This window comes from Tamandua tetradactyla, chromosome 6 (genome assembly GCF_023851605.1).
Source record: "Tamandua tetradactyla isolate mTamTet1 chromosome 6, mTamTet1.pri, whole genome shotgun sequence".
NCBI lineage: Eukaryota > Metazoa > Chordata > Mammalia > Pilosa > Myrmecophagidae > Tamandua > Tamandua tetradactyla.
Genome location: NC_135332.1, coordinates 95,355,292 through 95,371,298, shown reverse-complemented (window position 1 = coordinate 95,371,298; position 16,007 = coordinate 95,355,292). Strand labels below are relative to the sequence as shown.

At 38.2% G+C, this 16,007-nt stretch overlaps 1 protein-coding gene across 1 annotated transcript in view; it reads left to right on the top strand.

Annotated features, from left to right (window-relative positions):
- ST18 (ST18 C2H2C-type zinc finger transcription factor) overlaps positions 1-13,416 on the top strand; it is a 109,737-nt gene extending 96,321 nt beyond the window's left edge. Inside the window, exons 20-23 of the mRNA XM_077163194.1 lie at positions 3,349-3,437; positions 8,644-8,747; positions 10,684-10,827; positions 13,124-13,416. Coding sequence (XP_077019309.1) covers positions 3,349-3,437; positions 8,644-8,747; positions 10,684-10,827; positions 13,124-13,264 — 478 coding nt within the window. The 3' untranslated portion in view covers positions 13,265-13,416. The remainder of the gene's footprint in view (positions 1-3,348; positions 3,438-8,643; positions 8,748-10,683; positions 10,828-13,123) is intronic.
- The last annotated feature ends 2,591 nt before the right edge of the window (positions 13,417-16,007 follow it).

The following is a 16,007-nucleotide window of genomic DNA, read 5'->3' as shown; positions in this document are numbered from 1 at the left end:
CTTGGTGTATCATGAGTCCCAGCCATATGCCAAGCATTAGGTAGCGGCGTCTCAGGCTTGATCACATACAACTTTCTCAACCATCCCAAAGGTCTGTTTTGTAATGATTCCCATGTTGCTCAATCTTAACGAGGTTAAGTGGCTTGTCAAAGGTCTGGTATTCCAAAGCAGGGGAACTAGGATGCCGATGGAAGCTGTCTTCTCTGAGCCAGTGCTCTATTTCTGAAGCTGTGCTTGATAAATGCTTTGTTTTAAACACACCTTTTCAATGCAATGTCACTAGTAATTCATGGGGAAACATAAGGCCTGTTTGTTTCTTGACGAGTGTTATTCTTGGTTTGTTAAAAGAAACTTCATCAGACATCAAAATCAGTCTGGACTTTCTAAAAATACAAGTTCTCCAGCCCTGCTCCCTAGAAATGAATTTCTCCAAGTGATTTTGAAGCAGGCTGTGCAGGGAGCAGAACCTGAGAACCTCTAAATAGCTAATGTTTAACTGGACAATAAAGGCAGGAGGCTCTCTGGGGTACTTCTTTATTAACTACCAGGAGGGGCAAGGAAAACAAACATTCAAGTTTGCAAGCTTTAAAGTGATCCTAGAAGAGGTTAATAATACATGACCACTTTCATAAAAGGGAAGAGAACTCCCATTATTTCAGTCAAATTATGATACACTCTAAAAATGTTTGAGCATAAATAAAATGCAGGTATGAATATCATAGTTATTGCATGTCATTTATTTAAAAGTGACAAAAAGGAAAACACAAGAAAATCCCCAAACAGATGAACAATTTGACCCAACATAAACATAATTTTATAACTATTTTGAACCTTGCTTCAAAATTTTTTTTAGTGTTAACTTTTCTTTTTAATTAGAGTAGTTGTAGGTTTACAGAAAAATCATGCATAAAATATAGGGTTCTCATACAGCACTCTGTTATTGACTTCTTGCACTGGGAGGCACATTTGTTTCAATTGATGAAAGCACATATTTCTAATTCTACTATAATTAACTAGGGTCCATCATTTAACGTAGGGTTGACTGGATTGTACAGTTCCACAGAATTTTTTTAAGTTTTTGTTCTAGTAACATACACACAATCTAAAATTTCCCCTTCTAACTATCTTCAAATATATTTCTTCAAATATACATTGCTTTAAATCTTTATATTCAAAACTTCAACTTTGAAAAAGAAACCCAGCATTCTGAGAAAGCATATTATGTTATATCAAAACACATACACACACATCATTATATATGTTTGTAGTCTTAAGATCTCAGAAGTTCTAATAGAGCTCATTTCATGCTCTATCTTTATAATTTTATTGAGGTTTAGTAATATATTACAAACACTACACTAATTGTATCACCTGTCAATTTTCCTTTGTGAAGGCAGATGGACACAAGGCAAGTTGTCCATCTTGTGTTTAATCCGTTTAAACTTGCCTCGATATGCCTTATATCATAAAAGACACACTTACTCTGTGTTTGCGGTATGAAGCCTGTTCTCACTTACAGGCTGCTATGCCAAACCACCATGCAATGGGTTGGATTAAACAATGGGAATTTATTGGCTCATGCTTTTGGAGTTTGAAGCTGACTTCTCCCTGAGGTTAGCAAGTTCTCGCTGGCCGGCAGGTCTGGGGTTCCTTGCCTTTCCCATCACATGGCGACCTCCTCTCCCTTCTCTTCCAGTTCCACTGACGTCCTGCTGCTGGCAGCGCCCTGCAGCTTTCTCTCTCTAAGGCATCTAACACCAGGACTGAGACACAGCCTGATTCAGAGAACCACACCTTCACTAAAATAGCATCCCCAAGAGGTCTTATTAACAACGGGCTTCTTTAAGCTTCCATGCCACCGTGTTACATGGGAAATTACTCCCCAGTTGTCTGGACAGTGATAGCCAATAGGGGAGGTCATCCAGCGAGGTTCTAATGAGGTGTTATAACCGCGGCATTAAGGATGCGCTTACTACAGGTTACTGTTAAATATCCCACGTACCTACTAAGTATTAACCCAGGTCAGGCCCGCTTTCTAAGAACACAATTTATGGCATCAAACAAGGGAGACTTGTGCCAACTTTCCAGAGAAAAAGATAACAAAGCCCCCAGATAGGTCAGAGTTTACAGTGGGAAGTTTCAAAAAATAGAAGAATCAGGTTCAAAGTTCAGATTTTACTTTTCATTTTTTCCTTTTCCTCAGTAACATAATTTATAGTTTATCTAATTTTGGCTAACTGCATAACCTTCTCTCAAGATATGAAACTAAATACCTATTTTTATTATGAATATTATTATATTATATTATGTTATAAAATATAATTTTAATGTGGAATAATTTAGTATTCTTTAAAAAAAATCATTCAGCAAACAGTTACCAAGGACTTTGCTTCAGAAACACTTGCTCTCACTTTGCCAATTGTTCGAATCTTCAGGTTGAGCTCGGTGTTTTACAGATGAATTGCAACCAAATTTCTGTGAAAAAAGATATTTTAAATAACTGATTGTGATATTTTTAATTTGTTTTATTTTTTAAACTGTCTTCAAAAATACAACCGAGTTGTAAATAATTGACGGCTGCTTAAAGCAACAAAAATCACTGATCATATAAAATGGAAAACAAGTCTTGTTGCCTGTAGCAGACTGATGCATGAGATTTAAGGAAACAAGGATTGCTAAAGAGTACAACAATTAAATGAAAACAGTTACAGACCCCATCACAGGGGATCACATTTGAACATATTTGTAGCAGTTTCTTCTTTTCGCTTGTCAGAGTCGAGATGTTTTTAAAATGAAAAGTAATGTTTGAAAAGTCAAAGAATAAACTGTAAATTCTCTCATACTCACATAGGGAATTTGACATGGGGGAAGACAGTATTATTTTTTGGCTGGTATTAATGTAAATTATTCCGTATGATCAGACTATAAAGTCAAGAAAACTAGATTCTGCTTTATTATATATGGAAATTGGATTAATTTGGAACAATTCTTATTCATAATATTTACATGCCATTTTATGTTTACAGAAAATAAAGTAACCACTATTAATCAAAGACACTTATATGAGTGTGGACTAATAACCTTTTAACGAAATAAATTAAATCATAATTTGTATGTCACCCGTAGCTATTTGTATTTTGATTTAAGAAAAAAACACAAAACCTTTTAGCATTATTTGTGGGCCTTTTGGTTTCGTTTTCATAGATAGCCACTTGTTACTTGTCACAGAGACTGCAGGTTGTAATTTAATTAAGGTAAAACCTTAAACAGTAGGACATGAATAAAAGGTTTTAATTTTTATAAGAAATAATATGCATTTCACTCAAGGGTATAATTTCTATTTTACAGCTTATCTGGATGCCCTCTAAATGCACAAGCCATCAAAAAGGGGAAGGTCTCTGAAGAACTAATGACCATCAAGCTGAAGGCAACTGGCGGTAAGAACATGTGATAGAAACAGTTACCTTCCCAGAGGTCCAAGCTGTAGCTCCCAAAAGTATCCCACATGACAAATTATACTTTATATGGGAGTGTAATTATAATATATGAGAAGAAGGGTTTGAACTAAAATATAACTTTAAGTTAAAACCTATTTATTAGATTTTTTCCTTACTTTTTAAAAAGGATTAAAAAAAAACTATGATATACAATGAATGAAGATACACTGGCTGAATTCTCTCCTTCCGGGCTTGTGTACATGTGTACGTATGCGTGTGTTTTCTGATTAAAGTCCCTTATCAAATTTCAAGAAACAATCTCTGCCATCTATATTTGAATACTTATATTGTGTTCTTCTGATCCTAAATGACATTCTGCTGTGATTTGGGGTGATTTAAGTTCAGCATCTGTGTCTATATTTATATGCCTACTTCCCTATTTCAGTCCCTTATTAGAGTTAAGATACCCGGTTTCTGGGATCTGTGTTTGGAGCCTCCAGTTTTCCTCTCATTCTTGAGTGCTTTTCTTCAGATTTCTAACAGCATTATCTAAGGCATGTGCCATCATGCCTTAGATAATGTCCATCAAAGATCATTCATTCTAAAGCATCCAAGGAACACTGGCAAAGTAATTATTTTGCTTCGGAGGCTCTATTTGATGGTGATGTTGGCACAGGAATAGAACTAAGCTGGCGACTTTTAACTATTGTTACTTTAGGTCTCTGAAGGCATTGCTCCATCTTTTTAACTTGTGTGTGATTTTCCTTTAAAAGGAGATACGCCCTATTAAGAGTGGGAAGCACTGTTGAGCCTCCTACTGTTTTCCTTCCTCAGCTTCTCTTTCCCATCCTATGGCTCTCCCGTTCCTCACCTGCTGTGGGTGTTTTTTCTACGTGGTCTCCTGGAGGCTGTTCCCCACACCTGTGCTCCCTCCTCCGGCTGACCGAGGTCAGCAATCGTGGAGAGCAGGAATAAAACCCCGGATGTTGGGGCGGGTCTGCACGCTCCAACTTCGGATGCCCTCCAGATGCCCTGACTGTTCCTTGGAAATGCTCTCCATTCCTCATGTGGCTCCTAGTACATTCTTATTGGAATTGGGACAGTTTGATAGCTACTGATTTATTTATACGTTGCTTTATTTCAAACAGTACTTCAAGGGTGGGAATGCAAAGCTATGTAAAATAAACAAAAGCCGACTAAAATTAATAAAATAGAGTCAAAGATAAGAAAACAAGACGGGGCAAGCCTGAGGATAATCATAATTTTTAAAATGTGTGAGACAAGCCATTTTACACTGTATAAGTAAGGATCTCAAATTTCCTTTCTGGATATTAATCCCCTGTACGTGTTTCATGGCTGAAGTAGTCAAAGGTACATTAATTTATTTTCCCCTAAACAACAACAACAAAAAAATAGAAGTAACATTTTGACGTGTAAACACAATACAAAAATAAAGCTTCACTCAAGAAATATAAAATAAATTGTTCAAGATAGAATAGGAAAAAAATAACTACTTAAACCCCCCTACTATGCTAATATACTCTATATGCACATATATACATCTCTTACATAGTTTTTATGGGATATAAATAGAATGTTATAAATTATACAGCCTCTAACTATGCAAATTAAGCACCAATTAGTAAAAAGTTAAATTTAAAATTATTGAGTGAAAAGAAAGCATGCTCTTTTGCTTTTAAACAGATGGACTTCATGAAGTCTTTGAATAGTTCAGTAAAATATTTAGTTGTATGGGGAAATGGTCTTCTTGATAAGTGGCAATACCTAGTCTATCTAACAGTCTATTGTAAATACATCTTACCATAGGATATACTGTTGTAAGGGAGCGTCAGCACACACATTTTTTTTATACCTTCAAAGCAGATTAAATATCCATGAGTAAAAGTAGCATTTCAGTGATTAAGAGAATGTTTTTTTTTGAATCAGAGAACCTGGGTTCGAATCTCAGCTCTATCCTTTACTACTTAACCATTTTATGCCTCAGTCAGTCTTCTAATCCATGAAGTGGGTTAATAAGGGTATGTACCAAATAGTGTTTCCCAAAAGGATGGAATGCGTTAATATTTGGAATTGCAAAATGAAATTCAAAATCAACAGCATTGTCACAGTTCCCCTTGGTGGTAAAAGGCTCTGCTGAGGAAGAGAGAAGGCCCATGAGTGTCTCAATGGAAATAGATACCATAATGGATCCGTGGGCAAAATTACAAAGTGATTTACTGAGTGTGTTCCTGTGGCCGAAATGTTTCCCCAAATGCCAAAAAGCATAATAAACACTATTAGTTCACTCATTTTCTAATCTCATGAAAATTTATGGAATAAGTTCATGGAGAGTAGATTATCTAATGCTTAAAACATTAGATAGATCCTATAATTTTCTTTCTTGAGGTCCCATCTCACCATTGTTCCTTTCACATAGGCTCTTGAAAGCCCCCCTTTTGACTAAGAGGCATAGATATCTTCATTGGCATTGGCATCTGGAGAGCATTATCCTGACCAAAATCCCAGTACCAAGAACCCAAGCTCTCGCTTAAGAGTCTGCTCATGGCCAAAACTGAACTCTTGAATTTCCTTTTGCAAGCTGCTACTCCCTCAGGTTTCCCTATCCCCAACAATGGCACTATCATCACCCAGTTGTTGGACAGCCATCCTTGTTTCCTCCTTTTCTCTCAACCCCCTCCTCCAATCTATCACAAATTTACAGATTCTAACTGCAAATCATATTTCAAGTCCATGTACTTCTCTTTTCCTCCATGTACACTGCCATGGTGCTAGGAAAGATCCACCCTCCTGCAGTCTTCTGGTTCTTCTAGCTCCTGCCTGGCTTCCTCCAATCACTCTCTAATCAAGAATCCAAGGACATTTTTGTAAAGTCAGCCAGATCACATTGACACCCCCCCCCCCCCAAAGCCCTTCATTGGCCTCTGTGGCACTGGGAAAGGTCCCAAGCTCCTTGCCTGGCTTCCATCGCTCACTGAGTGGCCATCAGTAGCCTTCATGAGGTCCTTGCAGCAGCCCTTCCCACTTCCTTCTCCCCACAGGCCTGTGCGCTTTCTGTTTACTCCACCTGGATGCTCAACTTGTTTGCCAGCCTTTCACAGCCTGCCTCTTTCTCATCGTGAAAGTCTCAGATGAAGTGAGGGCTCCCCAGAGAGGGTCCACACAGCGCCCTGCTTGTTTCTGTCATGGTGCTTCATATTTTATAATTGTTTACTTGCTTATTGTCTGCCTCGCCAGATACTATGCAAGAAAATAGCATTCCCTGGAGTGAAATTTTATTGAAAAGGCACAGAAAGGAGAAACAATATGTCAAAGAAATATAGCAATAAAAGCTTTAATTTGCTTCAATCAGAAAAATTCCAAGTGCTGATAGCACTCAAAATTTCTGTTTAATTAAGACTCTACGTGCCCTGAAATTGTTGAAAACAAATATTCTGATCCTTTCTTCTCTCACTCTTACTGGTTGTCTGAGAGCTGTTCCTCTCCCAGCAAACAAACCAATGAAATATGGTGCTCAAAACTCCAGCACGATTTCTCCAGACAGTGTAGCCACTGCAAAATAAACCCTGTCTCCCAGATAATGTAGTTCCATTAGTATGGCCTTGAGTAAATTGTATATTATTTATCTTTTTTCTGTGACACATTGTGGACCTCAAAGTGGTTTAGGTATTAAAACACCTCAATCTTCGCTGTTGGTTTAGTTTTTTTTTTTCAATGGAACCCCAGAGGCCTGAATCGGAATACACTGGCACCATATCTACATTGGGCCATGCTTGCTTGGCTCATTTTTATTTAGTCAGTGACTTTTAATAAAGCAAAAAGTACCTAAAACAGCCCCCTGTTTTACGATGTTATATGGCGTCTTTCAAGGCTCAGTGTTTTTTCTTTCATGTTTTATTACCAAGACTCATCAATGTTTTTGGTGGGCGTGTGGCTTGTTTCTGAGTCTCGGCTATTGTAAACAGCCTTGGTTTGCACATTCTTGCACACAACCCCTGTTGTACATGTGTGAATGTGTGTCTTGGTTGTGTACCTAGGAATGAAATTGCTGGGTCTTAGAGAATGGGGAGGTAATGATAAACCACTTTCCAAAACAATTACCCCAGGAAAGTATAAGAGCTTAGATCTTTTTCAAGCAAATTGCAAGTCAACCTCCCCCCTCATCCTGCTTTCTTGAAACTGATCTTACTAAAACTGAATGCAGAAGTTTATGTTTATCCCTGTCAGTTGCCATCCCTTTGGTTTAGACTCATCATTCTGGATCTCTGAAGTTGCCTTAAATCCTTTTTCTGGCATCCTTCATATTAGCTACCTTTTCCAGATTTTTTTGCACTCTTTAGAATGTATTCTCATTCCTTCTATAAAATAGTGATGGAAACATAGCCCTTATTTATTGAGAGCACTTTATATTTTATTGCATTAATTTCTCACAGCATAGATATGATGCCTGTTTCACAGACGAAGAAACAGAAGCTCAAAGTGAATGAAGTCATGTGAGTTCAAGAAGAAGAGGCAAGGCCAACTCTCAGACTCCAAAGTTCTTTCCTCTACACAGCATTTATTCCTATCCAAGTATAAGTAAAGAATCCTATTGTATATCCCTGGACTCTAACCCACCCACCTGCAACCCCTGCACTCCCACCAATTTGATGGTCCAACCCAGTTACACAGAATATCGGATTCCTGGACATGGTTCATGTCTTAGCTGTTCTTGCAGCACTGAGTACAAGAGAATGCAGAGAATTTGGAGCTGAACCCCAGCTCCACCAATTACCTTGATCTGGGCAGGTTATTTATCCTGTCTGTGAAGAGTGTGCCCTGGCTTAACCTCTCCAAGGCTCAGGGTCTTAGATGCGAACAGGCTTTAGTGGAACCTGCCTCATGGCATGGCAGGGAGGTTCAAAGGGGAAGACATGATGTCTAACAGCTGGCCCAGGCCTGAATGGAGCTACATGAGATGGTAGCACTTCCTTGTTCCTCTTTTCTTCCTTACAAGGGAATTAAATCCTACAACCCACTGCTCTCCCCCACCTTTTTTGTTTTTTCAGAATCCTGGATATGTGTGATTTGGTCAAAGTTCAATATTTCAAATAAAGTCTAATTTTAAGTGGCAAATCATAAATTAAGTATGAAATGATTCATATTTGTCACAGAGTCTCATTCATAGGCACATATTGACTCTTTATAGGTATAGAGAGTGATGAAGAAATTAGGCATTTGGATGAAGAAATAAAGGAACTGAATGAATCGAACCTTAAAATTGAAGCAGATATGATGAAACTTCAGACCCAGGTAAAAAAAAAAAAAAAAAAGAAGAAGGAGAAGCAATTCGTTTCCTTATAGTCTTTGGTGGAAAAAAAATATTGAACTTTCAAACCTTGTGATTTAAAATATGCTGATATCTCCGTGAGTGCACTGAGTCTTCCTTAATTACACAGTTATTTTTAAAACCTGAATGGGTGGGCTCTCCTTGGTCATCAGTGATTTGGTTGGCAAAGGTATTCATACTTTTGCTTTGGTTGCATTAAAGGCTTTATAAGCAAAGAAAAGAAGATCATCCCACAGTTAAAGAATTCTGTAAATATTAGTGCTTTAGAAAAACATGTCATGAAGAGATAACAGAGTTCTTAGTTTTATTTAAAATCCAAGTAAAACCTAGCAACTTTTAAATTTCTTAACTTTTTGTAGAACACTTCTGAATATGCCAATACTTATTAGAAACATCTTAATATAGATTCTCTTGAAATAACACAAAATGGTCTAAGTAATTTGTCAATTCTACATTGTCCTCTGAAATCCACCCCCTGATTAAAATTATACAGATGGAAATGAAAAGTTCATTCCTGGATTTTTAAATTCTAAGAATGACTCTGTTGTACCAAATCACAAGGAAAAGAGTCACGGGATAAAACACAGATTCGAGTTCTCTCCCACCTCACCCCTCTCCTGAGAGGTAGGTTCTGTATGCCTAGTGGTCCTGACTCTCTCAGATGTCCTCGCATACAGCAGGTTGTTACATGGAATTTCAGCACACGGGAAACTCGGGTTTGTTCTCCTTACCCAGCACAACCATTGCCATCATCTTCCATGAATAATGGAAGCTGCTTAATGCCTTGGTTTAGACAACCACGAAGAAAGCCGAGACATCTGACCTTGTGGAGCTTAAAGTCTTGAAGGGGAGTGGGCCAGCAGACAGGGTTTGAGTGAAGACTTGAGAAGTTGAGGGTCAGACCGGTGTGTGGGGGGGAAGACTGTTTTGGACAGACAAAAAGCAGATATTAAAGCCCTAACTCCTGAGCATTCCAGGAATAGCCAAATGCGTGTGGATGCAGCCCAGAGAGCTGGGGGAACTGATTGAGATGGGGTCAACATGGGACCGGAAGGCAATTTTTAAAACTGTGTTTTTAACCCCAAATGAAATGTAGAATCATTGTTGGTTTAGCTTTTTTTTTTTAAACTTCTGATTTGAAATCATTTCAAATTTTATAGGACAGTTGTAAAAATAATACAAAGCTAATGCAGCAAACTCCAGTACAGCCCCTGTCTAGATTTACTAACTTTTAACATTTTGCCACATCTGTTATCCGTTGTGGAATTTTGAGCCCAAGTTAATGTGATCTGGCTTACGTTTTAAGAGACTAGCTTGGTGACTGTGTGGAGGTACTAAGAGGAACTGGGGCCAAGTAGAAGCAGCAGTGGGGGGAGAAGGTACAATAACCTTCCAGGAAGGTGGTCAGGACCAGATGTCCCCAGTGCAAGGGTGGGGGCAGTGCTTGTATCCTGCAAGCTGCATCTTCTGAAGGTGAACCCCAATGGATTTGAGGTGGGAGAGGAAGAGAGCATGGGGGTTGCCTCCAACGCTGTAGCAGTGGAACAGTTTGAGCTACCATCCACCGGCTCAGAGAGGGTTAGGTATGGAGCAGGTTTGGGGAGAAACAGCAGAAGTTTCCTTTTGAACAGATGGCGTCTGAGATATCTGACATTTGGTTGTGTGCAAATGTTGAATCTGGAACTCGCCAGAGAAGTGTGGGCCGAAGATCTAAATGTGGGGGACGTGATACAGAAACGTATGGCAATAGGATGGGGTTTTAATAATTGCACGAGGAGACTCTGCTGCCATTATGGATTCCTTAGCATTTAGACTGAGCTAGCGAATTCTCCTTAGAAAGAACCTCTTGTACTCCCTTCAAACTCTACTACTCATGTCCCCAAGTCGTTTCCATTTTAGATCACGTCTATGGAGAGCAATTTAAAGACGATAGAAGAAGAGAACAAACTCATAGAACAGAACAACGAAAGCCTGTTGAAGGAATTGGCAGGTCTGAGTCAGGCCCTCATTTCCAGCCTTGCAGACATCCAGCTCCCACAGATGGTAAGTCGGAGGCCAAACGCGTGGCATCTCCTTTTGGAGGGTTGGCGATGTCATTTCACGATGAGTGGCAGGGCCCCCAGATAAAAGGACTTAGCTGTGGAGAAAACTGAGAGCAAGTGACAACGCCCTTCCTCTTCTGATATATATTTAAATTACTTTAAGGCCAAGGATTTTGCATATCATAGGAGTCATTGGAAGAAGAGGGTTTATTTGAGGCTTGCTTTGAAAGTTGAAGGCCAAAACCCTCTCACTGAAAACATATTTCCAAATAGAACATCCCCTGGCTTACAAAACCTGAGACCCTACCATCTGCAGCATTCACCCTACATAAAAACTATAAAAGGGGAAAAAAAGATTAATTTCCCAAAGATTTGGTGCTTCCTTCATGCTGAAGTATGAAGAATGTACTTCAGTTATCCTCACAGAGACTAAAAAGCACAAGCCTGAGGGAGGTGTCCTTATTTGCAAAACCTAAATACAAAAGAGTTGTGCTTATGGCGACTCTAGATTTCACAGAAAAATTAATTTCCTTCCAGTTTGCATAAATAAAATCAAAACTGTGGAAGTGGGGCTACATTATTGAATGCTTTTAATTTCTTCAGCACCTGCATCCTAGAGCAAGTTTTCTAAAATTGCCAATTTTATATATAAATCGGTTTAAAGAAGAAGCAATTTAATGAAGAAATATTATTGGTTTTCCTTAAAAACAAAAAAACTCTCTTAATCTACTCAACTTCCCAGCATGGATGTCCTCATCTTAACCAATTTCAAATTATTTTCTTAACAAAAAGAAAATACATATAGACATATATTAGTTAAAAGCATAAGGGAATCCATCCCCAGTTTAAGGTAAATCTACATATTAAAAAAAAAACATAAGGGAAAATAAATGATTTTTTATGGCCAGCATTACAGTAATTATTGGTTGTTATTGATAATATTTATTTATCAACATTTGTCTAACCTTCCTTCAAATTTCTACTTCATGTGTTTTTCTTCACCAAAGCCATACAAATAGTAGTTAGCACACAAGGTTACTGCACCTTCCACAGTTCCTGGGAGGCATTGGCGTGAAGATGTTAAGTCTCGTTGCACTAAATGTTCAGGAGAAGCCCAGGGAGTAAGTGCCGTTAACCTTCATTCTATGGTGGAGGAAATGGAGGCTCAGAGATATTATATAACTCCATCGAGATTCCAAAGCCAAACACAGGTCAGCAAACCTGGCCACGCAGTGGGACCTTTCTTCTCCTTGCCACCTGAAACCTAGTCATTTTTGTGTTTTCCCCAAGAAATACATGGCACAATGAAGGCAGAAGTTATAAGAGAAGCTAATAACACAGATTAGAATTTGGCTGAGCACAGCAAAATAGTCTTCAGATTTGTGAATCTGACCATCTTAATAGCACCAATATAGAGAATATCCTATATTGGATATCCTATGCATGTAACCAATATGTAGGATGTCCTATGTATATAATTCTTTCTGAAGTACTTTTTCAAGCAGCCCGTGAAGTAAGGCACATGTCATGTTTTGTCTTGTTTTTCAAAAATATGGGGCTGCAGGACCAAAAATGATTGAGAAACAGTCCATCTGCACCACTTATTCCTTCCCATTCATGCATTCAATTTACATGTACTGAGTGTGTACCTTCCTTGAAGCACCACGTCAGGCAAAGGAGAACACAAAAAAACAAAATTAAAGAATGAGATATGTATAGATCCTGACTTTGTGGACAAAAAAAATAGAGAAATTTAGAAAGTATGTTACAATGAAGCTTCCAGGTAAAAGTGTACCAAGTGGTGTCTGAGGATAGAGTTGGTGAGTGAACAACTTAGTCGAATCTTACAGCCAATCCCCAGCCCAGGGTTGCTGAGGGAACTGGCTCAGACAAGCACAGTCTTGCTCACCAGCTGGCCCCACCCACGCATTCTCCTTCTGTGCACACAGTAGGTCCATTTGTTCTGAGCATGTGCAGTTGGGCCAAGGCTGCCTCCCAAGAGAAGTGCTCCTGGCTGAAGGTGTCCAGCTCAGCAGCCAGACAGCTCTACCTAAGGGGGTTCAAAAGGGATCTCGACATGCCCTGCAACCAAATCCCATTAATCCCAACAGTTGAGGGAAGAGAGACAGCTGAATCCCTAAACACTCCATCTCTCTCCATCTTCCCAAACCCCAGCAGGGATTCGGCTCCTTGCCATCCCTCCCAGCTTCTTCGGTTCCCAATATTCCTCCACATACCTTCTGCCTTTTGCGTCAGCCTAAGCTGGTGACTGGTACACTGTGTCTTGTCTTCTTTAGGGGCCTATCAGTGAGCAGAATTTTGAAGCATATGTAAATACACTCACGGATCTGTACAGCAATCTGGAACGGGACTATTCCCCGGAATGCAAAGCTCTGCTGGAAAGCATCAAACAGGCAGTGAAGGGTATCCACGTGTAAGTTCGCAGTGCTGCCGGGCAATGGAAATCACCAGCAGCAGTCAGCTCCAGATGCATCCATTAGGGGTTCGTGTACTGCTAAAGGCACTGAGGTTGCCACAATGCATTTACAATTGCAACATTGCACTATCCCCCCTTACCCCAGCTGACGTAAAAAAGGAAAGAAAAGCTATGCTAGACTATTTGGATTAAAAGCAATGCAGTCAACTATTAGATCTTATTTATTTTCATATAGTTTCTTTTATTTCTTCATTGCACTCTTTTGGGTTTTTTGGGTTTCGTTTTTTTTTTTTTGTAAAATATGTGTAAAATAAATGTGACATTTTTTATATTTTATTTATTTCTAATCAAAGAGGTTTTTTATCTTTTAACTGCATTTTGAAGTCTGCCATATTTTTACAAATGTGTTTATTAATTTATTTTCCAATAGAATTTAAATAGAAATGCTATTCGCAAATCACATATCTTGCTGAGTTTGAATGAGAAAACAACAAAATCCTTATCGAAGGGAAATCCTTATCTAAAGACTGCACTATGGTTCGGTTTTGTTTTTATTGCACACTTTTTCCCCCTCTTTCTCTGGCTTCGGCATTTATAGTGAGTTTGCAGTAAAGTGAGATGCTGAAGGAATAAGGAGACAAATAGCGACCCCTAGTGGGAAGCTCACGCTCACAAAAGCACAGTACGCTGGAAAACAGCCTGTTCAGAATTTGTTAGCAATAATTAAATATAGCAATCAGCAAAGTATCCGACTTGGCTGTATGGTTTTAGTTCATACAAGTTATTTACTTGAAAATGTTTGAAAGAAACATAAGCTTTTTTAGTGATGCAGATTTGTCTGTGTGTTTTAAGAGTCATATCAGATAGCTGGCAACTCTCATCTCACGACAAGAAATAAGACTTGATGTGACCAGCCAGGCTTTCCTGCCATATGTTGGTACAATGTACAAGTGACAATATTGATGTAGATTTGTACTTAGCAAATACAAAACACATCCAAATGGAAAAAATTTGTAGATACCATATCCCCTGAAATAGCATTTATCTTACTGGGTTGTCTGGAAAGGAGCCGAAAATACAGTAACACATGAAAAAATGTTACTCTAATCAGAGTCATTACTTCAAATGCTGGCAATGTTGGTTTCATCCTCTTTAGGCAACAAGACAGCATGCAATTAGATAAAAATCTGTCCATAGAACTCTGAAAGTGCTACAAAGTATACAATACTCAAACACTCACACACACTTATACACTCATGTACACTTGCATGCACTTAAAATGGATCCCACAATCTTGGAATTCCAAATGGATCAGAGGTTAGTAGTTGCTATAGTAAAGGCAATGTCTATTTCAGGGATTGTAAGTAGTTAAGCATTGTTTCAAAAGTTTTTTTATATTTATTTTTTTTAAGAAAAAGGTATAGACAACCAGCTAAACTGCCTTTTGGGTATGCACACACACCTCATGTGCAGACGTGCCTCTGTGTAAGTGCACACATGAACTTAGTGTGGGCTTAATTTCATGTGCTATAACAAAAGTGTTTATTTTTTATTAACCTCATGGGTATTTAGATTGAATGTGATGGCACTCACAGGCTTGATATATCCATGTTATTACCTGTGTACCTGCACAAATTACAAGTAGTACGGTGATTCCACTCTCATGAAACTGTGCTTATTGTTATGCAGTAAGTGGGGCTTTATCTTTGGTTTGAGGTTCATTTGGATCCTTGAATCTTAGTTTAGTGAAAATGAGATTGTCTGTTCTTAGGTAGGAACGGTGTTTATTTAAAAATCAATTTACAAAGAAAAGAGCTACCATACGTGCTGTCTATGATAAATGGGACACCAAACAAAATTTTCTATTAAAGTTATGTACTTGCAAACATTTTGCTATACAGTACTTGATAGTTGCATACAAATGAGTTCACTATTACAAAGACGAGAGTTTAATTTGCTAAATATCTTAACAAGTTGTTATATATTTTATTTAATTTAAAATAAATCTTGTACCAACCTATGTATTTATTACTATAATTTACTATGGTTTCGGGTTAATTTATTTGTGTTTGGATTGTTTGAGCAGGATGTTTCGTGAAGTATGTTTGTATTATTTGCCTCCTTTGTACTTGATGCATTTTGTGATGTGCACTGAATTTTTTTTTTTTCTTTTCAACTATGTTAACAATCAACGTTGTAAATTGGGTCTTTTGTAAACAACAACAACAAAATGATGTATGCATTTTTTTAATTTGAAGTAGTTTGTATACCGTTTCTTCAAACAATTAATATTTCTTACATCAAAGCAACAAAATTGTGTTCAGTGCTGTACATTTGGTGTATGGTAGGAAATAAAAATTGATAATGAGTTTTGCTGTGCTCTCTCTCAGGATATTTTATAGAGAATATTATCACCCTCCCATGAAAGGTCCTGGCTTTCCTTGGCACTGCCCGGTTTCCCAGGTAAACTTTTGATCAGTTTGTTTGGCTTATTTTTCCCTTCCCAAAAAGACAGGATTTTTGGCTGTCTGGCGAGTAGTCCCCACCAGTGAATGCCTTTGATATAAGAAAAGCCATTCCTAGCACAAGAAATTCACAAGAATCTAGTGAGGTATGAGATAAAGGATACACCCTCCTGGTCCTGAAATTGTCAGTTGAATGCAAATTAAAGAAAAATAATTAATTCTTACAAGCACCTTTCTTATTTATGTGTTTTTCCTGTCTAGTGTCAAGTAGTCTAATTT